The sequence below is a fragment of the Phyllostomus hastatus genome, unplaced genomic scaffold (assembly GCF_019186645.2).
Source record: "Phyllostomus hastatus isolate PE091 unplaced genomic scaffold, TTU_PhHast_1.1 phas_scaffold_129, whole genome shotgun sequence".
Taxonomy (NCBI): Eukaryota; Metazoa; Chordata; class Mammalia; order Chiroptera; family Phyllostomidae; genus Phyllostomus; species Phyllostomus hastatus.
In genome coordinates, this window is record NW_025334009.1 from 23,045,616 (window position 1) to 23,073,134 (window position 27,519).

The 27,519-nt window shown below is 38.2% G+C and overlaps 1 protein-coding gene across 2 annotated transcripts in view; it reads left to right on the forward strand.

Moving 5' to 3' along the window:
* Positions 1 to 27,519, forward strand: part of ZNF385D (zinc finger protein 385D) — a 749,898-nt gene that overhangs the window by 654,612 nt on the left and 67,767 nt on the right. For both annotated transcript variants that reach the window (XM_045857166.1, XM_045857167.1), the window contains one exon: positions 11,813 to 11,975. In XM_045857166.1, coding sequence (XP_045713122.1) covers positions 11,813 to 11,975 — 163 coding nt within the window. The remainder of the gene's footprint in view (positions 1 to 11,812; positions 11,976 to 27,519) is intronic.

The window sequence follows — 27,519 nt, forward strand, 5'->3', positions numbered from 1 at the left end:
TCTATGATTTTGTGTTGGACCACATTCATACATTCATAGCCATCCTGGGCTGCAAGTCTTGACCTAGAAATTTACTTTCAAAGTCACAAATGATTTCCCTTATTAACCTGCTTCTAACCTTTTGTAACAGTGCTCTATTTTAGGGATGGGGGAAATTTCACACTGGAGGTGAAAAGATTTATGTTGCATATACGAATAGAGTCAGGAGACTAGCTGGAAGCTCCGCCTTCCCATTTCTTGTTACTTACTGTACCAAGTGACATCACCATTCCCTAAGGGTGGCAGTCACCATGAGGCTGTGATCCAAAAAATCTCAATCAAATGAAGGAATGTCTAATATATATTGATAAGTAAATTAAATACTTCATGTGGCAGCAGAGTGTAGTTTCATTTTTGGCACAATAATACACAATTCTTCAACAAATAGATATTGAGCACCTACCATGCACCTACTGACAGAATAAAATCAATGAAAAGTCTGCAGGGATTAATATTGGGTAATTTTTCTATAGTTTATTTTATGTTATTTCCTCTCTTAAACTTTTAAAATTTCCTACTCAATAGACTTTCTTTATAAAAGTGAAAGTACCTAAAAATAACTCATTGCTGTTGTTACAAATATAAACTCTCCTGTGTGCTTTTACAAATGATAGAATCAAAGTGCAGGTCTGTTTCCAGATGTCCACTTGTAACGTGGAAACCTAAAGTGGCCAAATGAAATAAGACAATGGTGCTCAGCTCAGAGTGACAGTGTCAGACGAATGAAGGGTATGTCTGAAGGCCACCTGGGTGGGCAACCATGACCAAGCATTCAGATCTCTCATTTATTCGCCTTTCCAGATACCCATTGTTCCAATTAATGGATTGATCCTGAGGGTCTGCTGTCCTGTTTCACAGTCACCAGAAATACACATGTTGTAAAGCCCAGTGGACATCCCATGCACTACCGACGTGCCACAGCAGTCAGTAGTGAAAACCATTCCCTTCCACAAGCTGTTAATTCTCCTGGCTTTCCTAATGCCGGATTCTTCAGGTTTTTCATCTTATTTCACATGTTCCTCATCTCCTTTTCTAGTTCTGCTTCCTGTAATGCCTGTCTATATGTTGGAATGCCCCACAGCATAAGTGTTTGTTGAATACATCAATATTTTAAGGAACAGATTAAGCAAATAAATCTGATTTTTAACCTAAAGGAATGGCGCTAATAGTGGGAGGTTCAGGAAACAGGAGCGGGATGAGCAGAGGAAGTGGGGGAACCTCTCCACTTGGAAAGTTGTTTTCAGGACTTGCCCTGAGAAGGTGAGAACACAACTTTGAATAAACAGCCTCAAAGGACACGGGCTCTACAATTCCCTATTGAAAATTAAATATTGGGATTATGTTGCAAACTTCGTCCTTGATTTTTCTCTTGGTTTCTGTGAAGTTTGAATCACTGTACCATTCTCGAAGTTCTTTTGTTGCTTTAACACATTAAATTAGCTCATTACCACTGAATGTGTAGTGGAAAATAGCATCTGTTTACACTGTAATAATATAAAAATTACTTACCAGTAACAGAATAAAGAGCAATTTGCAAAAGCTAATCATATTTGTGTACTTGTCTGCAAAAAGTAAATTGTTAATATATGCCCAAGGGGGGGAATCTCTTGCTGGTTTAAGCAATGGAAGCAGTGATATAAACAAGCATCGCTTAGACAGGTCCTATGTTTAAGTCTGGATTCAAAATATCGCAACTTGCCATGAGAATATAGCTGTTCTTTAATTTTGTTAACTTACTTCAACCCTGGTAAATTCAAACAATTTGGGAATTCAGATAATATGCAAAATCCTATAGTTAGAAATTTCTTAGTATTTACAAAGTTTTCATAGTTCTTGCTTAGAGAAAACTTTTTTTTTTTTACTTTTTATGGTGTTAATCACAAAAGAACTATTGGGAAAAAAATGTGTCAAATGAAGCCCCTGTTTTGACACTGTCCCCCAAAGTATTGAATTTAAAGGTCTATTTTAAAATGGAAAACTAACATTTGAAAATATTAAAAAATAATATGGACTAGAATTTCAGTAACCTCACTGCGTTGCAGCTTTTCACTTCTTCAGATATGAAAGCCAGAGAGTGCTGAAATGTTATGGTTACTTAAGACTTTTAAATGTTACACTCACACAATTTTTAAATATGTGATTTACAAGAGTAACCCTTTCTCCTTTGGTCTTCATCCTGAATAGACAGGGGCAGGTGACATTAGTTCTGTTTTGTTTTTACTGCATTTATCAAGGGGAAAGAAATTTATATGATGTTAATCTTTAAATTTCCGCCGCCTCCTCCTCCTCCTTCTTCTTCTTTCTTCTTCTTTCTTCTTCTTGTTCTTCTTGTTCTTCTTGTTCTTCTTCTTCTTCTGCTTTTGGATGCCAGGATGTAACCTATTCAACTCAGACAGTCTTACTTCAGACATGTTAATAACACTCATTAAGCCCAGCTCTCTTTTCTATTTAGTCCACCCTTAATTACCACTCTCATCCTGCCTTGTTGGTTTCAACCTTCCCTTTAATACATTTCTGTAAATGGCTAATTCTGTCCACTACAATTTTAACCGAGACAACAACCTCCTCCTAGGTTGAAGTCCACCTCATTGTAGCCTCCTGTCCTCAGACTTTACCAATCTTGGTGTAGCAGCTCTAGTGATAAAACGTTTATCCTTATGAAATCAGCCTCTGGGGACCAAATGCTAAGATATGCTCTTATATATATCAGAAAAAATGAATCCTTTCTAGTTAACTGACTTTGATATAAGGATAAAAAGGGGATGGATAAAAATGATTCATTCTCTGGCTAACCTTGAAGATTTTTAAGCACTTTAAGACTCTTTTTTTAAAAGCTAAGCAACGAAAATATACTTTAGCTTAATGGAGACTTTGGAAATATGTTGTCTCCTGCACTGTCAGTTAGAGTCTTACTTCATTCATTCAGATGTTGCAGCTGATTAAGGACTGTGTTTCAGTGGTTAAACAGGAAAAACTATTTTATTTGCCTTTCAAATGGGATTTCCCAGTGGCTTGGGTTGCCATCTGTTGCTGATAACTCCCTAATTTAGCAACAGCCTAGACGTCCTCTCTAAGCTCCAGACCACATAATTAATTACAGAACCCATATTTTACTTCAGTGCTTTAAAGTTGCAGGAGTGTCCAACCATTTGGCATCTCTGGGTCACACTAGAAGAAAAAGAGTTGCCTTGGGTCACACATTAAATACACAAACATTAACAAAAACAAAAACAGAATCCTGTAATGTTCTAAGTAAATTTGTGATTTCATGTTGGGCCACATTCATAGCCCTCTTGGGCTGCCTGCAGCCCAGGTGGGTTAGACACCCCTGTTTTAGAGTCCTCAAACTCAACATACCCTAAGCCACCTCATGTTCTTCTCCCCCCAAAATCTGGGACCCCTTCAAATATCAACACCTCTTAGGAAATGGAACCTCGAAATATGCCTTTGCAAGAAGCAGAAACCTGTGAGGCATCTTTGAGACCAGCCCTCAAAGTCCACCATCAATTCTTGACATTTTTACCTCACCTATTAATCAAATGTGGGTACCCCTCTCTCTCTGCTTGTACTGTCATCGTCACACTCTTAGCTGTGGTCATCTCTTCTTTGGACCACTAAGTGTAGTGATCATGGATAATAATCCAACTCTCTGCTCCTTCCCCCTTCTTGCCACCCTGCTCCCATCCAGCCTCGTTGTTCCTGCCAGAGTGACCTCATAAAAATGCAAACATGTTTATGAGTCTGCATGTCCTAAAAACCTTTGAGTAGCCTTGCATGTGAGCAGACAGTAAAGAGCATAATCCTTAACAGAGTCTACGAGGCTCTCAGCAAGAGCTGACTGGTGCCCAGGGATACTTCTGATGCCTGAAGGCTTCACGTTTGGAGATATGAAGAGGCATCACATAGTTTTCCACACTTTTGTGTAGCACATCAGCATTAAGTTATTGGAGCTTGTATTAAAATAACTGCAATGGGTGAATCCTCAAATAGAAAGATGCTAAGAATGGTATCTAAGGGCTGGGCCTAAGCTAGAGTGAAATTAAGAATGTGAAATTTAACCCCTTTGCATTGGGACTTGCAAATATTTCTTTAGTCTTTTTTCAAACCCTTTTTATTTTGTTTATGGTATGTTTTAATAGAGCAGACTTGTAAATTTAGAGTGATGTATCAGTCTGATGTGTTCATTTTCTCTTTATCCCCATAACTACAGTAGCGTCTGGCCACAGGTCAGTGAGTTCTTCGTGAGCGACTGAATAGCAAAGGGCCTGGAATAAGTATGAGTTCTTCCTGTAGGTCTAGGTTCTTGAGATTACTTGTGTTCTTATACTCCCAGTGCACCCAAAGTGCTTCAGAAAATTGTTATGGTGCTTAAGACTGATGAAACATCTGGCTCAAATATCAACCATTATTTTGTAGACCTGAAGAATCTCCTTAACAATTGTGCAATTTAGAGGTGATCTGTGGGGCAACTTCATTAAGGGAACAATTGTAAGAGTTCTCAGATTTATGAGTTAGAAATGCTACAAACCTATAGAAAGAAGTCCTTCCTTGAGTTATGGAGAAATAGGAAAATTAATGGTTTTACCCTAATGGAAGATGTTCTTCTTCAGCAAATGCAGGATATGTGTTATTATGTAGATTTGTAGGGAGGAAAATAGGTTAATAATGTCAAGATTAGTTCCTCTATATTGTTTTAGAGCATAAAATATTCCTCTGTGAGAGTTTAAAATGGTGTCAACAGAGAAATAGCATTCTCACACTAAAAATTTTTATGTATTTAAAAGAATTTGGTCTTTTAAATAAATCTTAAACTGCAGAGTCATCTCTGGAATTACTCATTGAATTTCCCAGGTTTAAAAGCATGTTAGTTATTCATCAGAATTTAAAAAAGTGAAATAATCTCAATATTAGTCCTTTGCAAAGAGAGCTCCCATAAATAGCACAATTTGCAGTTGGTGATAAGCTTCTCCCGTAGAAAAAAATAACAGTTTGTGTTTGTGCCAGATGCTTTTACAACATTAAGTGCCATAAAAATTCCCTGAAGTGTGTTCAGCAGATAAGGCAAAGTGCCAGAGAATGGCAGAGAATTAAGTTGAACCCTGTTCACATATAAAATCCATTGAGACACCATATGCATATTTCCATTTTGAAATCAAAACACGAAGCTAACTCAAAGTGCATTGAATAGGCGCCTATTTAGATATCTAGACTGGGATCTAGGGACAAATGACAAAGAACATCATGTCTTTCCCGGTCTATTGAGAGATTCTCTATGAGAAGGAAAAGACATTTAACCCTTCTTATGTCAGTGCTATAATGCAGGCAAACCCAGGACTACATGAAGGAGGTAACAGGTGACGAATAGCCATCTGTCAGCAAGATAAGGTGCTCTGTGCAAAGGGAACTAGTCATACAAAGGCTTGCAAATGATTTCTTTGCATGGTATTTCTTAAGAGAATAAAAGGGAGGTATATCCCTCACTTATCTTCACTACAAGCAGTTATCCTTGCTGAAGAACAGATATAGTAATAGGGAGGCGGGGTTGAGGGGGGTGTAAGTAGGGGGTTGGGCGGGGCTGGGGCAAGTAGGGTGCCTGGAGGTTAAGCTAAGGGTTACTTAGAGGAAGCATGCATGTCATGCCAGGAAATAAAGATGTTTTTCTGTGCTGATGATACCAACACCTACAATAGCTTGACCCACAGACATATTTAGAGTCAACATTTCTAATTGCCTCCAAACTTTAAATGGTACGTGACACTCACAAATGGAGTGAAGTATTAGCTAAGGACATTGCAAAGGGATATTGAACACTGATGAACTAGTCAGAGAACATTGTTTCACATATTACAGTTCCACAGAAGACATTTTTGTGATTATATCACTGGGGTTAAAACTCACTTCAGGTTTCTGGCTCCCAAAAAGCTCCCCAAAATATTGAGCTAACCAAGCCAGAGTCAGATGTCCCTTTCAGCTCAACTAGACCAGAGCCCATTGTTAGCCTGTCCTCCAGTTGAGGCTCCAACATGAGAGGTCGGTGAGGCAGCTGCCTGGATCCCAAATACACAAAAAAGATGGTTTCACAACGGGAGCCAGGCAGAACCATTCACAGTGGCTTTTCTCACTCAAATCAGTACGTACTCTCTGCTTTCCCATTCACATCAGATACTTGAAAACATTAAAAGCTTAGTGTTGAAGCATCACAATGTTGTAGATGAGTTGAAGAGCTTTGAAAAAGAGTCCATCTAAATTATTTTTTTACAATCACAGAAGTATTTGATGACAGGGTATTTTTGTTTCTTATAAAATAAAAATTAGAGTTACCTAATGTATCTCAGAAATTATAACATGCCTCCTTTCTTTTTCATTTAGACTTTTCCCAGTGAGTAGTGGTGGTGTATAAAAATCACTTTACTCTTGTGGGATTATTTTTTTTTGTATTTTTTTATTCCTGTGACTATTACTGTCAATTTCTGTATTGAAGAGTATAGAAGACAGGAACACATTTAAAGTAAGGCATCAATCACTTGAGCTCAAAGAAAATACCCTTAATTGAATCATGTTTTTTACTTTGAGATTCAATGCCAGTAAATTTTCCATTTTATTCGTACTGTAGTCATCTACTTACACATTAACTACACAATCACAAGTAAAAATAAATTAGTAAATACTGTTAATGGGACATATAATTAAGAAATAAAAATGTCTACATCGGATAGCTTCCCCTATTATGTAAGAGAATTTAAAGGTACATGTATTCACAACAGTAAGGAAAATGTAAAACAATGAACTCTTCTGCCTTTAAATTTCTCCTTCAAATAGTTTAAGTGGAACAACAGAAGAGGCACTCTACTTGGTTTTCCCCAGTGGTTTTTATTTGCCTGCTGGCGAGAAGCTTTCCTCAATAAAGCCCTAAGTACATAAAGAAAGAACCAGGACAAGACTAAACTACATTAGTTTAATGCAAATAAAATAGTGAATTAGGTACTTGGAATAGTAAAGTTTTAACAGTTGTGATACAGGTCTTGGCTTTGCTTATTTTCTCATGGCACTGGGGATTCCTGCAGCCCCCACAAAATGGACTATGGCAAAGCACTTCGTATGGAGGTAAAAATAATGGGGTCAGAGGGTCATGCTGCAATAATAATTAGCTTGGAGAGAAAAAGTAGGAACTGGAAAGAGAAAGTCACAAGGACTTGGAAAGCACTTACATAGGGTTTTAGAATTGTACGGAGATTTTCAGGGTGGATTTGCTTTTTTGCCTTCATCCACCTTGGATAGAAGTCCTCCAATTACGTATGTATCTGAGTTATTTTTTTTATGACTTGTTTTTAAGGAAAGAAACTTTTGATAATTTTTCTTGGGTAATATATATTTCTGACATTTAGACATATATAAATGTTCAATCTTCAAATGATTATGCATTGATCTTAAAAATGTAGACTGGTTATGTATAGAAGAAGGAGTCATCTTTGGAGAAAATGCACTAATGTTTAAGATGAGTGGTTCTGAGACTTTAATATGCACCAGAATCACCTGGAGAGCTTGTAAAACACAGATTGCTGATTCTGTGGGACTGGAATGGAGGTTGAGAATTTGCCTTTCAAGCAGGCTCCCAGCTCCTGTTGCTGCTACTGGTCTGGAGACCACACTTTGTTCCAATTGCTTCCTGTGGATGTTAAATTAAGCTGAGGGTTGGTTGATGAAAAGGGGATTCAGATAGAATAAGGACTTGGAAATCTTTGATTGGTATACACAAAAGGGAGGTCCAACACATTGAACAAGGCCCTGACCGGGGTATAAAGGGCACTGCTCTTAATCCGCATGGCTGAGCCTGCGCCCCCTGCCTCAGAGTTTCACGTGAGTGAGTGTATGCTGCATAAAACCAACTGTACTTATATTAAGTAAAATAGTTAACATTTTTCGTGGATTAATTTTTAATGGCTCTCAAAATATAAATCTAGAGTGTTTTAGAGTTTAGCATACTATATCATGTTTTAGCATTTCGTCTTCATCTTCAAACAGTAATCTAAGCTAAAATTTTCAATATCAGATCATTAAAAAAATAAAAAAGCATTCCTCTGGCTCAAGTGTTATCCCTGCCCTCCCCTAAGAGCAGCTTCAATAACTACTCTTTATTATTTTATATTGTATTTAATGTTATAATGTTCAATTTATTTTGTTAAATTCAATATGTCATAAAATTACATGATCTCCACCAACAAAGACCACATTGTTCCTTTTGAAATAATGTGTTCATGAAAATTAATTGGTTACGGTAACCAGATATATGTACTTACAATACACTTCCTAGTTTAAGAAAACAACATTTTAAGACACATTTATATAAGGGATGTAGAGTAAAAGTATACAAGGTATTGGTGCTAAAGGAATAACATGATACACAAATACTAAATATTTTGTGAGTTTCACAGGATAATAGCGATTTACAACGAAGCCTCTTACGTAGATGAGTAAGATAAGTAAGCCTCTTAGATAAATGTGCGTGTCTGTTTCAGAAGGATGAAACTCTTCTCCCAAATGTTGGCCACCTAACAGTTATTTTTACCTACTTTGGAACTTGCGTTGTTTTTGAACTGGAAGCCATTTTGAAATGCCAAAGATGAGATTTGACGACTGACCAGTCTGACTGGCCACTCATGTCTACGATGTGGTGATGACATTTAAAGTGGCATCATCCTTTTCTGCTGGAATGCGTGCCCTTATCTTTAATGTCAGCACTAGCCTGTGCTATGACACTTGTTAGATTCATTGGTGCCAGGTGCTATTTCAAGGTTAGTAATAGGGATATTTCTTACACAATACCCCAACATTCCACTTATTATTTAAAAGTTAGGTTGTCAAAGTCCAATTTTTACTGTTCTGCTCACTTCAGCATGTACTGTGACCATCTGATTCTGCTCTAGTTTTAAAATACACAATTCTGAAATGTGTCCTCAGGAAGTAGTCCTCCTCTTTAACCTTGGAATCATTCCTGTGAAAAATAAGTGTTTGCTTGTGTCTGACAGTGCCCAGACTTGACTCAGAGACGGGCTGATAAATAACAGGAAACAACCGGGGAGGGACTGTGGTGCGCTATGTTACATCCAGCATCCAGGGTGTCTCTGCCCAGACCGAGCCCAAAGAGGCATCTCTGGCCAACTGCTGTTTTTTGAAAATCTCCCAGCAGGATTCTTTCTTAGGCTACAGTCACAGGAAGATTGGATGTAGCTGAATAATCTATCCAGTCCAGTGAAATGACAAAAAGGGGTAGTAAGTAAAGAATGCTGAGTTGTTTTTTTCTTTTTTCTTTTTTCACAAGCAACACGCTTTTTTCAACACACCTCTATCAAGTTAGACCAAGAGTTATGGAGCTCAAATACATAGATTGGAAAATTAATACTAGTATAACCCAAGAGCAATTCAATAAATTCTACAAACATTAAATAACAGTCAATGATAATGAAAATTTATAATCTCCCAAAGGGTTATCTGTCTACATCCGGTTTCCAACTGTTATGTCCACTTGCACTCCGTCACAATCACATCGATCTTCTCTGGTGCTGTGTCCCCTCTGTGTGCCATCCTTCCCCTAAATTCTGCTCTCCATGCCGTGGGTTCCCCGTAGCCGTCTGGACCTTCATATCATGGGATTTGTTTTTCAAATTTATGAGAGGCTTAGTTGGCTTTCTCTTAACCGAATAATTTTTAATTAAATGATTATTATCAGGGTGCTTTGGGACTATTGTTCAATTAACAAGTGAGTGTGCACTTTTTGTTTTCTTTTCTTTTGATTTTTAATGTATCAGGTGTCTCATTTGGGGCACCCTGACTATTGGTCACTTTATGAGCCCCTCCGCCCCACAGCTCCCTGAGCTATTTCACTTGTTGGAAGCATTGACTCAGTTGTACCAGTTTGGAGAGTATTTTGGGGATATAAATATTCTCTTTACTTGTTGGGTTCTTTTGGAGTAAGTTTCTTAATTTCCAAAATAGTGATACTTTCCTGGTCCTGTGGTGTTCTAAAACAAAGTCTTGTCTGGTTTGAAATACCACTGAAAAGGCAGATTTGCTAGAAACCTTATAATGTATAATTTGGATATATTAATGTTAATTTAAACACTGTCTTTTAATATGTATTATATATAAAACATCCAGCTCTATACCAGGGTAGGAATGCTGACAGAGGAAAAAGAACTTTGCTTTAAGGGAAAGTATGTAGGCATTTGGCTGAAGATGATAACCAACTACTTTGTGGATTTAAATGACTATAGCATATTGCCCTACAGAGCTATGTTCAAAGGACTTGGTTTATTAAGAAGGAGAACTAGACAGGAAATCAAAAGGGACACACCTCTCTGTCCATCAAAGTAGCATTCTCCATGTAGAGTCAAGCCTACTCAATCTAGTTCTGGTTCTTCAATTAACTATAGCAAATCTTAACTCCATATTTTGGCTCACACTATGTGTTTTGATGTTATGTGTTGTTGGAAAACTTGTAACTGATGCATGAGTGTCCTCTCTGTTCAAACTGTTTCTAATATATAATTTCCTTGTCCAGTGTTCTTTCAATAAGGGTACCTAGTCCTTTCAGGATGCTTGTTAGAATGATGCAAATGAAGGTGTGGGTTATTTATCATTTATAAAAAGATATATCGCAACACCCTACCTACCACAGTGGCTGTAATGAAAAGAACAATGTGATTATTATTTTTCTTGCAAAATGGAACATTGGGTTTAAGCCAGCCTTTGGAGTAATGGGTAGTCTGACAGGCATAGGCCTCCATTGAGACCCCTTCTTTGTCAGGTGACATTTTTAAAGGTTTTGAGCTGGAAAACCTGATCTAAGAATCTCCCTGCCCACTCCAGCCCACCCCAAGCCACAAAGGTTTTAATCTGCGTAAATAAACGTTAATACATATAGATTTCTTTATGATGATTTTCTGTCTCCGTAAATGTCTCTGCAGTACCAAAACGATAGTGTGAAGCAAAAAGGAACTTGGGAAAATATATATTACTATTTTTAAAAAATCTCAGAAGACACAGACAAAAGAATTGCATCGGTCCCATTAGGTAGTCAAAACACAGTGGAGCCTCCTGACAGCAGATCTGGGCACGAAAGACCCACATGTTGAAAGACTGTCACTGCCTTGAATTTCTCAGACTACTGTCTGTGGGAAGCAAGGAGAAAAGAAAGCATGGGAGAATTCCCCATCTTCCGTGTACTCCATTTGGACTTAGGCAATACATTTGCCTCTGAACTTTTGAGCTTCAATCTCAGTCCCCAGGGTGCCAACTTCCCTTGTTATAGGTGAACTTCTTGCTGTAGACACCTATTGGGGACTGTATTAATAAGGTGCATTGTGGAAAGAAAAAACACATTTCCCAAGCCAAGAAGGTGAGAGCTATTTTTTTTTCCCAGGGCCCTTGTTAATCTTTGGGAGCCCAGCATCTTCCATGGCAGAACAAAGACGATACAGGTGTAAATTCTGATTTTTTTCCACTCCACAAAGAAAATGTTGTTGATGTGTTAGTGCGCAGCTACACTTCTCCTAAGAAAAGCAATAAAATATTTCTTCCTTCCATCCAGAGGTTTTAGAACTCGATTCCCATTGCTTTCCAGCATCATTCTAAATAGAACCCCACTGTTTGGCCACAGCCAAAATTAGCTTGAATGGTACCTATTATTGAAAGGGAGTCTGTATTTGCAGTAATACAGAGAATGCTAGTTTAGAAATGAGCCTGATTGCATGGTTCATTTTGTTCTCCTTTGTAGAGCCAGGCTGCGGCCCACTACAAAGGCACGAAACATGCCAAGAAGCTCAAAGCACTGGAAGCTGTGAAAAATAAGCAGAAATCTGTCACTGCCAAGGACAGCGCAAAGACTACCTTCACCTCCATCACTACCAATACCATCAATACCAGCTCTGACAAAACAGGTTAAGCAACGATCTTTGTTGTTGTTGTTGTTGTTGTTGTTGTTGTTGTTGTTGCTGTCATCATCGTTGTTCTTTGGGGTTTCTTCCCTTGTCTGACCCGGTGTCTGTTTGTTTATGTTTCTGCCACATTGATTCATGCTTGATCCATCTTTCTATGTGATGGTAATTGTTTCCCCTCATTTTTCTAATACCCTGAAGACACAAAGGTAATCACAAGTTATAATGCAGAGTTTGCATGTGACACAGTCCTTTGACTGTTTTAAAAGCCATATAGGAGTCATAAAGGCCTTTGAAGCCTTGTCCCCAACAACCCTGTTTGAGAAGTGAACCTTTCCCAGTGTGCATCGCTTGGACCTAGCATGCAGCACCAGAGCCCGAGACTGCATGGCAGATTTGATTTAACTATGAGTGCACAGCAGCGTATGCCAAATGAATCGAGAAGGCCCTGATAAGGGCATTATTACTGACAGGACTTATTCTCATAAATCCCAAACATTGCAGAGTTTTAAGTAGTAGCTGTGTTATTCTGGGCTTGTTACAGCTGGGTAACCTTTCCTCTGCATACACAGGTAAGTGTTATTGATACCAATTACTCTTTTTAACAGAGTCTTCACAGTGACATAATGGCCTCTGAAAGGCCCCTTGGGATAGCTCCTGCAAACAGCCAGTTTATTTGCAGTAGGGGATGCCCACGGGGTTTCCCTAGGCCAACATTTTAAAACATGAGAACACTGGTCCTCAAAATGTACATGAAAGGAAATCCTCTGTGATTCATAGATACATCTTTAATAAATCACTATCTGAAATAGAAGGGCTGGTACATGTTTCCCAGTCACTACGAATGGCAGTAGTCAGGAAGCATTCGTATTATTATAGATAGTAATGTCTTACCTGGAAGAGGCTCTTCTGGCCATGACTGATGAAAACATAAAATGCTACAGTGAACAAATAGAACAGATTATAGTGACTTTATTATACCTCGTTACACCCATTAGACATGTATATGCTACTCAGAGGATCTGGGGAGATGCTTGCTCATCTGTGAATCTGTAAGGGATAATGATGTTCTCCCCAAGTTCCCATGACAACATGGTTGTCACTCACCCAGGTATTAGTGGTAGATGCATTATGTAGTCCTCCCTGAGAACGGTGTGTACTCTCTGAAGCTGAGTGCTGCTGTCATCTCTGTACCCTGTCACCAAGTGTAGGTGCTGAGTAAAATGTCTTTTGGACAGCTGAATTTTCTCTCGCCCCCTTGAATCCCTGATCCATTCAATTTTGTGTCACAATGTACGAAAGTTACCAAAGAAGTGCTTGTCACCTTTAGTTCTTTAGTATCCGGAGTAAAAGCTGGATTACGTGATTTTATTAATTTACATGTAAAACTTACAGGGAAAGCGTTAATCTTTGCTCTATTAATTTAAAACTTACTCCCCTCCCTTGGGAGCCATAGGGGATGAGCAATAATGATGCAGGCGAGTGTAGTCTTATTTCCCAGATATTTAGGGAACAAACTGGCATCCCTAAAGCCACACTTTCCAAAAAGAAACATCTTTCATTTGCAAACAGGAAGTTGGTAGGGAAAACAAAGAGATAGATTTCATGTAATGGGTTTGATTTAAACAGGTGAGTTTTCTGTGAAGAGTTTGATATAAAGAGTTTGCTTGCCCCCAAGTATTTCTGCTCTTGGATATTTTCATCAGTAATGGCTGTTTGGGTTATCTTGACTCTTCTTTAAAATGCAAAAGTCCCTGTTAGATTGAGGATGCACATCATTTAAAAATATACATGTACATGGCAGGTAGAGCTGCTCACCTGGGTTAGAAAAGGCACCTACGTGTGTTGTCTCTGTTACGAATGCCTTCTTCCATTCATCATCTTAAAGAGTGAAATGTGAAGGTGGCAGTCATCAAGGCTCTGTTGTTCTGGAAGTCGAGTAGAAACAAGTTTTGGATTGGGCTATGGGTGGCGACCTACAATTAACTGGTTCCCAGTGGAGTTGCCAGGCCTTACCTAATGGTCAGAATCATGTTGAAATGGTGAAACCCACTTTCAGGTTGGAGCTAGAGAAAATTCCAGAAAGGCAGAAAGGATAGTAAAATTTATAAGGTTGACACAAGTATTCTAAAGTCGAAGGATGTGATGGGCATCAAGAAGGACATTGTTATCCTAATCTGTGGGGATCTATATATCTATACTAAAAATGTTTTTTAAATAAAAAAATCCCCACCACTTTCATAGTTTGAAAGGCCGAAAACTGTAGCACACTTACCAGATGTTTTAAGTCAAATTTTATCAAACTGGGATTTCCACAAAACTGTCTATAAAAATTAGTCCAAGAAAGCTCCTGTCATTTTATAGATTCCTTTCCCATTTGTATTACAATATAAATCAGAGGCACCTGTGCTAACCAGTTGGAATGTTCTTAAAACAATTGTTGTGGTTCCTCATACTGACTAGGAAGGAGAATAACCCTGAAAACAAAATAGGTCCCTGAGCTATTTTCCCAGAAGTGTTAAATACTTGGAGGCAGACAGAGAGAGAGAGGACTCTAGAATTAAAGATCATGTATTCTTTAATAACAAAAATATGAACCATTTTGCTTAATGCACAGTATTATTTTGTGATAATAGGCTTCTAGGCTTCTAGCCTTCTAGGCTTTGGCATACCTAAAAGGTGTTAAGTGTACTAAATCACATTTTGCTAGTTTTACCAAATTATTCTTAATAAAAATAATCCAACTATATTAAAAACTAATTGCTTTTAAAAAGGCAAAATACACAATGATTTGGTAGACAAGAGCCTTACGAGAAGGCTGGGTAACAACAGTTGTGAAAAGAGCAAGAAGTAATGTGGACTTGAATTAGGAAATTGGCTTGGAAGTTTTCCTCGGTTTCTCAAGCATACCAGAACCGGAATACTCATAAACAACAAACTTTCATCACAGATCTACTTGATAAAAAGAGAATTGTGACAAACAATTCCTCTTAAATTTCTAAATCATGCATTATAACTTTTAATTGCTGCCTTAGGCTAACAAATATGTCTAAATGACACTTTGGGTAGGCTTTTGTTCACTAACTTTATGACCTTGGAATGCTCTTTTGTTACTCATGTCAGTCTACATGCTGGAGGGGTGAGTAAGAGACAGTGCTCGGAGATCAGCCCCCAGATGCTCGCAGAAAGCCTAGTTCCTCTATCTCTAAACAGTAAAGATACTCCCTAACTTTAAAACGTAACTTTATTCCATGTGATCTAATAAGAAGTATTAGTTGGTAAACATTCACAAAGAAAAATTTGCAAGCATAAGTAATATTTTTAAAAATATTTTTTAAACACTTTATTTATTTATTTTTAGACAGAGAAGGGAGGGAGAGAGAGAGAAACATCAATGTGCGGTTGCTGGGGGCTGTGGCCTGCAGCCCAGGCATGTGCCCTGACTGAGAATCGAATCTGCGATGCTTTGATTTGCAGCCTGAGCTCAGTCCACTGAGCTACGCCAGCGAGGGCTTGAAAAATATTTTGAACACTCAAAATTGTTGGTGTATAGGATGGTTGCTATTTGTCACAAGAATATTTCATAGAGTAAACATTTTCAGATTAGAACAGAATAACTTTATATGATCTGGCAGGGTTTTTTTTTTAAATATAAGAGTTTTCTACAGAGAAAATAATGGCAAAAATTAAGAAATTATGCTCAAAGGAACTTGGCAATCTAACTCAGTTGTTTTCTTTTCCAATGAAATGGCCAATTCGGAGTTGTTGGTTTTAGTCTTATGCTAGGCTGTCCTCTAATTTTTCTTTGCTTTCCCTGTTTGGGAAATCTTATTTGTTCCCATCGTCTATCAGTTCGGTTAGGCTAGATTATACGGCAGTAATCACAACTTCTAACTCCCAGTAGCCAGCAACTAATTATTTCTCACTCACTCAACACATCAGCTGTGGTTTTCCTTCCATGTTAATTTAACTCCAGGGCCAGGCTAATGAAGCAGTCAGTAGCTAAATATTACCAGGTCTATGGAAGAGGGAAAACAGAGTCATGAATCAATAGGCTTTTAAGCTTTTTGGCGGAAGGGACAGATAACGTACCCCTCACTTCCACTGGCACATCATGTGGCCAAGCCTGATTATAATGGGCAAGAACGAATAATCTCCTCCAGGGAGGGGAAGCAGTGTTAGTGAACAATCATGTACACTATTCCACCACGGCTTCAACTGTCATTGGTGCTTAGGTGTCTCAGCGTTCCACACTTCTAAACTTGAAGCCTCCTAGTTGTCTTTGCCCCTTCGCACTATCTCAGTTCAATTCACACATTGATTCAGCTGTTGGAATCCGCTCACCTCACAGTCCCAGGAAACATCTTTTCACATGTGGTTAGAGCCCAGTTCCTGGCATTGCGGTCTGTGTCTCACCCGTACGCTTGCCCTAGCCTCAGTTCTTCCCCCCAGACCATCATCTCCCTGCCCCACAGTGTGTTTAGACTGGCCCATGCATGGGTCCCAGCACTTAACCACTCAGAGACCTTCAGTGTGTCTGTGTGCTGAACTAACTCCATGGCCCTCTGTGATTTGACCACAACTACCTTTCCCGACTTTTCTTCCATTGCTCACCTGCAGTATGTTCTACTAGAGACACACTTTTTGGGGTCTTTGTTTCTTATAAACTGTTCTTTTAAATGTCTTAAAAATCTATCACTTTTCTCTTTTTCTTTTTGCCTATGAATTCCTAAAAGAACCCATACTTTCCTAACTACCATATTGTATTCTTCGTAAAATATAATTTTTATGTCTTTACCTTTTTTTATTGCTCAGTAATGACATGTTTGTTGAGAGTACATACTTGAGTAACCATTTTGTTTTTTTTTTCTTTATGGGGTACTTTTTATGTAAAGGAGAATATGTAGTTTTCAAACTTGAAGCAGTGAGTTTTGTGTTTTTGTTCTTGAACTGAAGCATAGCAAAGCTTTAGACTTTATTTGTGAGTGATGTTTCCATGAAAGAACAATGCCCCCCATTAATCTAAGGAATTCTGAGATGTGGCTCATCAGGTTTTAGAGGTGCAGATTTTCACAGGGGTCAAATCTAAGCCCTAAAGTTTGTTTGGTTTTTCTTTGAGATTCTCTAGTTGCACAGGTAAAGAACATTTAACATTTCTAATGCCTCTTAGGGCTTAGCAATCAGGAATTAATTAACCTATTAAATATGTAGATTTACCCTAGTCATCTATCTGGCAAGATCTGAGAACATTTCTCCTGGATTCTATTACATAATTCTCTATCAAGTTCCAGTGAATTACCAATGTATTCATTAGATAAAGGTACTATGTTACAATGTAAATTTGCACTTTTCACTTAAGATTTAGTCATTTTTTGGTATCCATTTTCCCTCCCTTTTTTAAAAAAATATAATCCAAGGATGTGGTACTCCCCTCTCAAGAGTGCAGTGCTTTCGAATCTATTGCTGAGAAAGTCTTTTGAATGCAAAGGAGCATTATTTGCTCTGGATTAATAATTGAGTCTAAATGTTTATTGGAATTCACGTTATTTGTTCAGGGACTTAAAGCGATAAAGAGACTTATCTAATGATGGGGGGATAACTGATGTAAAATGAAGGCCAGCAACTGCAAACAAATACATCAGGAAGCAAAGCCACTTGGGGAAAGTCAGTCAATGAGAAGGTCGCCAAGTCTGGGTTCTTTCCTTTCCGGAGCATTAACTTGTTTATATCAGGCTCAGTGCCATACAAAACTAAGGACACACATTTTTTCTTTTTCCATTTAGCTAGGAGGTAAATCATTAGAATGATGCTCTGGAAATGAAGGTGGTAGATGAATTGTTTGTAAGGAAAAGCCAAACTCAATGTCATTTAGAAACCAGACACACAATTTTCAGCGGAAGACAAATAGGAATTAGTTTTGTTTCTGTTTTCAAAATGAAGATGGGAAAAGTTTGCTTTTCTTGACATAGGCTTTAAGCAAATGTCCCAAATGATAACAAAGTACAAGCTGGCCTTGATATCAGAAAGACATGTATCTTCAATGTTGCATTACGCATATACGTGCAGATGCTATAGTATAGTATATATTATATATAAATATTTATGCACATATTTATATGCAAGATTCTGTCTATAATACCTGTCCTTAAAATATCCCACTATACCAGGTCTTTATAATCAGCATTATACATTTTCTTTAAGAAGAAAAGTTTTGTGGCTTATGAATCTATAGCTCTGTTGTACTTGGAGGCAATAGAAAGTGATTTGAAAAGGGGCACATTTCTATCAGCACTTATAGATCTGGTGCAGTGGTGGATGAATGCCTCCTTGGCGTAGTGGAAATTGTGCAAGCTCCTGGGTCTTTCTTTTCTGACCCACTGTCCCAAACAAAGCCTCCCTGGTACAATCACTACTATGATGAAGAACACAATTGCCAGCATCTTGGCACAGTAGTTGAAGAACCATTGTGAGATCTTTTATTTTAAAAGATAGTGCTTTTTTTTTCTTAGCACTGGCTCATGGCATGCTTCAGATTGGTCAACGAAAGAGACTTTATCAAGTGTTCCCTTCTCAAGATGTGGGATAAGTGCTAGAAGAGTGTGGTGGTAGCAGACAGCTAGAAAGACTGAAAACAAGAAGGGAAATTCAGAAGGGGGAAGAAAAAAACACCTAAAGCTCATTGAAATATTGTGGTTCCAGGATCTTTGTACATGAATCAGTGATAACAAATTGTGTAGTAGGGGTGATATGGAATAACAAAAATATCCTAGCATGTTCTTTCCATGCATAAAGAAATCCAGATTAATGTTATTTGGCTTGTTCCATTTGGCTGATAAAAATTTTGACCCAGATATATAACATGTGTCTGGACAGGAACATGTTGTCTTCTCAACTCGATGAGTGAAGGAGTGAGGACCTAAACCGCTTAACTCATCACACGGCTCTGTTCAGTTAACCCGTCACACGGTTCTGTTCAGTTGCTGGTGGGTGGTGTGCGAGATAAGAGGGTAATTCAAACTAAATTGACAAGCTAGTGATAATTTTGTGATATAGCCCAAAGCAACTGGGTCTCCTTTGTGTGTGTGTATGTCTGTGTATGTGACTGTTTTTCTTTACTTTAAATATCAAATCTATAACATAAATAATAAGCTAAACACCTAATTAGTATCCATGAAATAGTATACATCTGGAGGAATTAAATTAAATTCTCAGTGGCTTTGTCTATGGATGTCATGCTTATTGAAACATCTGTATCTATGTGTGCATTTGTATGTGTGTTTTTTTAAATTTCTGAAAGGGTGGTATTTTGCTATTTTTATGCTTAGGAATTGAGTAGACATTACCTTATACAATGAAAAAATTATTCAACTGCAAAATAATCCCTAAAGGTAGAATTTTAACTATAATAAAAATTAGACATTAACCAAGTATGACTGGATGTGAAAAGAGTACCTATAAAACCATGTGAACACTTAGAGAACTCTGTTCCCAAAGTGGAAAGGTGAAGAGCTTGATAACTAATAGTAATAGACATGAAATGTGAAACAAAATATGTTAACAGCAAATTTCTTGTAGTTAGAGACATAAACTTATACTGCATTCATCATAAAACCCAAACTGAAACAGATATTTAAATTAAGAATTGCAATTGCATGTATGTTCTGTGAGCTCCAGACTCTAAACGTGGCATCTGAACTTTTTCATGATCTGACCTTTGTCTACCATTCTGGCAAGCCCCCACATCTCTCCGTAACTACAGCCCAACAAAAACATTCCAGTACTGAAAGCAACGTGCTCTTGTGCCTGGCAATGCCCTCCTTTATACCTCACCCCATCCCATGTATTGTGCACTTGTGCACAGAGGATGCACTTGTTGTGGGCTAGGGCAACGTGCAAGGATGCACACAAACATGTGCACATGCATTCACACTCTTTGCCTGGCTGATTTCAACTTCCAACCTTCTGTAGAAGCTCTGAGTTCCAGTGCCTGCTGGAACGGCCTATGTCCCGACTTGTCAGCCCTGTCAATTATCCCCTCCTTGATGGAGTGTACACCTCTGTCCTCTATATCTTTGTCCCAGCAACTAGCAGTTTTACATTATAACCAATGAATAATGATATATTTCTTTTTTTAAGATTTTATTTATTTTACTTTTTAGAAAGGGGAAGGGAGAGAGAAAGAGAGGGAGAGAAGCATCAATGAGTGGTTGGCTCTCACATGCCCCCACCTGGGGACCTGGCCTGCAACCCAAACAAGTACCCTAGACTGGGAATTGAAACTATGACCCTTTGATTTGCAGGCTGGCACTCAGCCACTGAGCCACCCCAGCCAGGACATAATGATGTTATTACTTTTATTTTATGGAAGACCATCCTAAGAATTCCTTTTTTGAATTGAGTTTTTTAAATATATTTTATTGATTATGTTATTACAGTTGTCCCATTTTCTCCCCTTTATGCCCCTCTACCCTGCACACCCCCTCCCATCCACATTCCCCACCACCTTAGTTCATATCCATGGGTTGTATATATAAGTTCTTTGGCTTCTATATTTCCTATACTATTCTTAACCTCCCCCTGTCTATTTTCTACCTGCCATTTGTTGCTACTAAGAATTCCTTTAACAGTGAAAACTAACACATGCTAAAATCTATAGTAATGGTTTGAATGCATATAGTCAAGTTTGACTAATTGACCTTTATTACGTTTACCACTTGATAATACTCATCAAAGGCATTAACCAGTGTAACTCAGACTTGGAATATGCCACCCTTGGGTTGAACATTTCTCAGAGACAGCATAAAATTAAGTTGCTATTTTAATTATCATAATTGCATTCAGGTTCATTATTAAATTACTGTGCTACTTCAGTTCCTAATGAAAGCTAAGGACATTTTTAAAAGCTCTACTGAGTCAGATTGACAATGTACTAACTTCACCTTGTGACATTGGTATCGACTTAAACTTGAGGGCAGAGAGCATATTTAACTCCGTGGGGGAGAGTCATGCCACTCAGCCACGCACAGCCAGTGCTCTGGTTTGCTTTTGTTGTGACTCAGTTTGGGGGCAGCCTTGACAATGCTTTACACTTCCGTGATTGCTCAAATCAATCACCCTCAGACTAACAGTGGGACTAACAGTCGGTGCCTGGCCAAACTCCAAGGTGAAGGTCAAGATGCAGAATATGTAGCAGTAATGATACCCATTTGGACCTTAGTTTATTTTTTGTCCAGTTTTCTGTTTTCCTGTGAGTCCTCTAGTAGAATTAAGTAAAGCCAGAAGAAAACAAAATAATGCATTCCTTTCATGCTGCCCAGGAAGTAGAAGAACTTGTGGAAAAGAAAATCTTTTTCATCCTTCACTGACATGGTCAGAGATTTTAAGTCCAAATCATGAACTTTAGGTTATTTATTTGCTCTTTTATTTATCTATTCAATCACTCATTTATCTATAAACTCACTCATTTATCCATTCACTCATTTATCTGTAAATATTTTTGCAACATATAAGATGCTGCAGAGATGAAAACTAAGATGCAGATCACAAGTTCTATCATCGGGGTTGGTAAAAAAGAAATAAACCCAAAATACATTCCAGGGTAGGAAATGATTTTTCTGGAGATACTAGCAGGTATGATGCATGTAAGCCTTGAGCAATTGGAGTGACCCTTCCATATGAAGAAGGTGGAAGGAGACACAAGTATTATTAACTGGCATGTGCCAAGCTTAACGCCAAGGGTATGGAACCCTAAAACAACTCCTTAGATGAGATGTTCTTTATACAACATTTAGCGAGTACTCAGTATGTGTGTGTTTTTAGATATGGTCCTGTCGTCCAGTAACTCACTTTAGAGAACAAAAGGCTGTAACAATGTGCTTTAGAAAATCTCTACTGGAGGCCTGTGAAGGTTATGGGAGTACCTAACTCTTGGAAGTAGACCTTCTTAGTTTGCAGATAAGGAAACCAGGTTCTGAGTTAAATTACTTGATTGAGGTCAACACATTTGTCAGAGGCAGAGCTAGGATGTGAACTGGGCTCTGATTCCTCCCACAGCTCTGCCTCTCTGCCTCCTCTTAGGCAGCAAAATGCTTGATCCTCCCATAGTCCTGATTAGCACTAGCCCTAGTTTTGGCTGTTAATTAATATCACCTTGTCTCTTTGATTATTTTGCAAAAGCCACTGACACCCATAAGGTGTTGCTGTAAATAGTTGCTTTTGCATATCTGCCCTTGGACCTGTTAAGTGTGTGTGTCTGCCCACATTTATACTCCTCATGTCTTTATTGTGCTTTTCACCTGCGTGGAAGCTGGTAAGAGAAAATAAGTTAAGGGTCAAAGCTTTTTGCTATTCTACATTGTGTTAATGAACACTATCCCATTATTTTTATTACTTTATCATACAGAAGAGCGTCATGTGTTTTGGAAAGTAACATCTTTGATCTCTCTATATAAAATTTATAGCAGATAATTTAGGAGTTGCTTGTGAGGCCACTTCAACCTTAGCTTTCCTATGTATGCTTATTTTGTAATACTCTCTAGACAATGGCAGAATTCTCTGGAGAAACAAAACTCAGGTCTTAAATACAAAAGAAAAAGAAAAGTCTGGCTTTTATTTTTTCCATTAAATATTAATTTTTCTAAATGACTATACAAAATTATCAAATAAAGATACAAGATTACCTACATTGGAAGAGATTAAAGTCTTGCAGAATGTATAACAGTTCAGAAATTTCTTCTTTGGAAAAATGCTTTTATTCTTTCGGGCAACTAAGGTGATATTTAGTGCACTAATTTCAGTAATTGAAAATCCAGTAACCTAGAAGAGATTGGTTCAGGACTCATAAATGCAAGCTTATGCTTGTGTTAATAAGACATTTTAGATCAGTGTATATAATGATATTTAAATATAAGGTGATGGAATACTGAGTTCAAGGTTATAAATAGTTTTCCCTATAAGGCTGATAATTTCCTAAACAGGGAAATAGTGTGGTTTTTATTTATGTAGCTTATAAAATTTCAGTATGTCATCATATAAATTATTGCATTTTAACCTCATAAAGAAACATTTTAATAGTAAAGAATTATTTCTAAGTTATTGATACCCCCATTTGAAAGAATTTATCTTGCAGAAGACTGAGTATCAGAAGTTGGACAGAAATTATAGTATTCTCCCTATTTGTAGAAACCTTACATAAATCTCTCATTTGGAAATATTATGGAAAAATACATTTGTGATGTAATATATGTCTTTTAGTCATTTCCAGGAATCAATATGTGTTAACTTTTGAGTCATAAAAAAGAGGGGAATTATTTATCACCCTGACAAAAAATGGATCTTGAGAAGGTTTTTGAAGCAGTAGGTGAAGACCGTTATCTTCAAAATAATGGAGGGTTCTAATCAGGTTATGTGTCTCTATGTTAAAACCACTGATTCAATAGCTCTGCAGAAATAGCAGTAGAATAATTTACTTGTCATGGCTGTCCAACCATTAGGTATTTCTGTCCACTATTATTCCCTTTATTCAAAAAGGTAGAGGTAGCATCTTTCATCACACTTGCAATTAATGGGGAAGGATAAGTAGGTTTTCCTATGTTTTATCCTGCAGAATTTTTCTATAGTACAAAAGGGAATGAAGGAGAGAAGTGGGCCTTGATTGAGAGCGTTGTTTTGTTTGTTTGTTTGTTTGTTTGTTTTTTCACAGAGAACACACTTAGAATCCATATCACAAGCCTATTTAATTTGTAGGTATACTATGTGATCAGGTTAATGCAGTTGAGATGTTACTTTTTTTAGAATAGTTGTCTTTACTTAAAAACATGAGAAATCTGCCTTTATTTTATAGTCCAAAATCCCACCCACCTAAATTTCTGAATGGTCAGAGGTTTCTGGTTTTATCAGCTTCTTATTCCAGAAGGAAAAATGAATCATTTATTCCAACGTGTCACATTCCGTGGTTTGGACAATGAGCATATCTGTGTCGGGACACTTCAACTCACTCAATTCAGCATTAACATTGTGAGAATCACAGATAGGGCTATTTAGAATCACTGTGGTGTGTTTCAGTTTAATGAAAGTTTTACTCAAATACATGAGTGTGTGCATGTTGCTTTACCTTTGGTGTGCAAAATAAAATAAGACTTTACATAGCTGGGTAGGATGTAACTATTTTAGGTGGCCATATGGTAAATATACACTGTCCAAAGTTACAAAAGAAAAGTCAGCCATTTTTCTAGATTGTGGTTCAGAAAAGTTTTTTTGTGTTTTTTTTTTCCCTGTCAGGGGCCTAGGTATTAAATGCTTTAGCCTTTGTGCATCATGCTGTTTCTGTCACAAGTACTCAACCCTGACAATGTCACATGAAGACAGCCATTGGCAATATGTTAACAAATGAACTGAGTTCCAACAAAACTTTATTAAAACACGCAGCAGGCTGGATTTGGCCCAAGGGCCATACTTTGCCTATAACCTGGTCTAGAGGCCTCCAAATATTCAACTATTTAATTTTTTTCAGTTTCTGCATATGCAAAAACAAACCACCACAAGCTTGCCAGTATGGAAAAAGACATTTATTTTAATATCTGTCTTAATTATTAGTATCTTAGTATGATTATTACTATATTAATGCCTCTCATGATAGTGAGATTAAGTAGGGGACTTCTGCTTGGGTGAGAGAGGAAAAGGACTGTCTTCCGTGTAGTTATGGTGAAACAGTAGCTTGCTCTGGAATTGTTGCATAGCCTTCCTCTCTCATGTGTCAGGCTGTTGATGGCACCTGTTGTCCGCAACCTCAGTGGGACTGTCTGCTAGAGCACCTGCTGGTGGCCGCTCTATGTCCTGGGCTTCTCACAACATGGCATCTGGGTTTCAAAAAGACAGCCAGGCTGATGCTTTACTTCCTCTTGACCTAGTTTCTAAAGTCATAATATCCTTTTGCCATATCTTACTGGTGAGACAGGCGCAAGAGGGGAGCACCTAGATTCCACCCAATGATGGCACGGTGTCAAAATTACAAGTAAGATGGTGCTATGAGATGAGAACTATTGCTGTGATCATCTTTGTAAAATAAAATCTGCCACAGTGGTCTTCTGTCCTATCCTATCCTATCCTATCCTATCCTATCCTATCCTATCCTAATAGATAAGGCAGGATGACATGGTTTGGAGAGCAGGGGGCAATCTAGGTCAGTAACAGGGAAAAACATCGACCCTGGTGACTAAGGCAAGAAAGAGTGAATCCAGGTTGGTGTAAGGTTCATCACAGCAGAGCCATACATTGAAGCAAAAGAATTTTAGGGATACTGTATACATAAAAGATGAATGGATAGTCTCAACTTTCTAGAGGAAGGTTGTGAGTCCAAATTCCAAGACAGAAAATCAGAAAGAAGCCTCCATAACCAGAAGAATGAGGTGTCCTTGACTTTGAAGCCACATTCTTAATAAGAACTTCAAAATCTTCTGGAGGTCTGAAACCCGCCACAAGTCAAGGACAGCCCACAGAATGGAGTGGGATAGACGGAAGAACGTCCCTAGCCAGAAAGGAAGAACCAAGTGTTGACTGTGATGCTGGACCCTGACAAGTGTCACAACAGCAAAAAGCTCACTGCCATAGCTGTGCCAACTGGTCAGTTTGACATCATGAATCCAAAAATAGATGAAACAGCCCATCTGGGAACTTAAGACTAAGGAAAGTCTTTAAAACTCCATCCCCTAACTTCTCTTGTTTTTGCGCTCGATAAGCCATTCTCTGCATTAGAGCCCCCGAAAGAGCTCTTCTGAATGCGTACCTTGCTGCGAGGGCCCTGAGACATCTGTTGTGCTGTTTCAGTCCTCTCTCTGCTGTACCCAGCTCTCCCTGTCTATGGACCAAATGTGCCTATTTTTTTGCTCCACTGATTTAATAGCCCCAGGAAAAGTTGATAATGTAATCATAGAGTTCTTTCGGAGTGAAATGTCTTGGGTTTTATCTCTAGTCTTTCTGGGGGGCTCCTTGGACCCTCTAGACTCTATGTTTCCCTCCATTCCAGCCGCTTTTTCAGACTGAGCCTATTGAAATTAATCTCTCAGTTGTGTGTGTGTATGTGTGTCCTTGTCCCTCTATCAACTGCGAGAAAAATTTGCCTTATTATTTAGTAGTGTTTTAACAGGTTTTGGTCCATTGAAGGCAAAAGAGAGCATTAAATAGCATTCTCCAGATTTAACTGGTGAGCTTTCATCAGTTTATTAATAGGCTTTAACTGCAAATGTGCTGTTACCTGCGAGGGTTGTAGGCCAATTCAAGCAGCAACAGCGGTGTCCTCTGGGACTAGAAATCCAATTCTAAGTTCTACCTTCAGGTAATGCTTTTGGACTGCTTGGAGAGATTAAACAAATAAATGTTGCAACTTTCCATCCAGAGAGCTGGATTTATTCATCCTCTAAAATTCCTGGCCTAAAAACAACCAAGACTTAAGTAGCAAACTGCCCAGTGGGCCCAAGTCTATTCCGATGGCAGACTCCTTAATATCATTTCTGTCCTGTTTCTAAAGATCTATGACACTGAATGGACAGAAGGTTGAGAACCAGGTAAACTGGAGCAATGCATTTCATTTCTTCTGCAGAGAGTCAGATGCACTAGAATAAGATCACAAGCTTCACCTTGGTCATAGCACTGTGAAAGATTCAGTCCTAGATATGGAGATGCGTGCAGGCAACAGGAAAGCTAACTGATACCAGCCCTCTGTAGGAGAGGCATGCTTTCTCCTTTACCCTAATTGTCTTGTTCTTTTTGCCTCAATTGACAGGAAGATTAGGACAAATGTTATGAACAACTGAAATTCTCCTGAAGTTAATGGAAGGGGAGAGGGAGCGGTCACCATGGCCAGGCATCCCTTTCTCACGATGCCCGTCCTGCACATCTCTCCTATTTGGCCTGTTTGACAAATAGGCCTCCTCATAAGTAACGTAATTAGCATGAAGAAACTGTTACTAAGAGAAATCAAAAGGTCATACATCACTTTAAAAACAGAAAAAAACAAATTTTATCTCTGTGCTATAGAGTTAAAAAATAATCCAAAAGAGACTCTTCAATCTGGAAAGATTGTGAAGATGTTAATAAATTCAATGTGAAAGTGCCTTCCCACCCACTTCCAACTTAGCATGGTTGAAGCTCTTACGGAAGGATGACTTGGTTTTAGCAAATAAAAAAATTATATTTTTCTTGCACACATAATTGTAGTAACAATAGTGTATATCTGTATCAAGCATGTAATATTTTACATGTATTGATTTATTTGATCCATACTACAGGTCTACAAAGGTATGAATATATTACTACAATTTGTGAATGAAGATACAAAGGAACAGAGAGGTTAAGTACTTGCCCAGAGTCACAAAGCAGGTAATGCTGGAACCAGGAATGGAATCCAGCCAGTCTAACTCCAGAAGCCTGATCCTTGGCAACAGGCTGGTTGCCTCTGTGATGCAAGGTTGGGATCCTGCTACATGAGTTACAATTTCAGGAAGCATATTATTTGATTATCTTTCCTCAATCAAGTTTTAATCATTCTAAT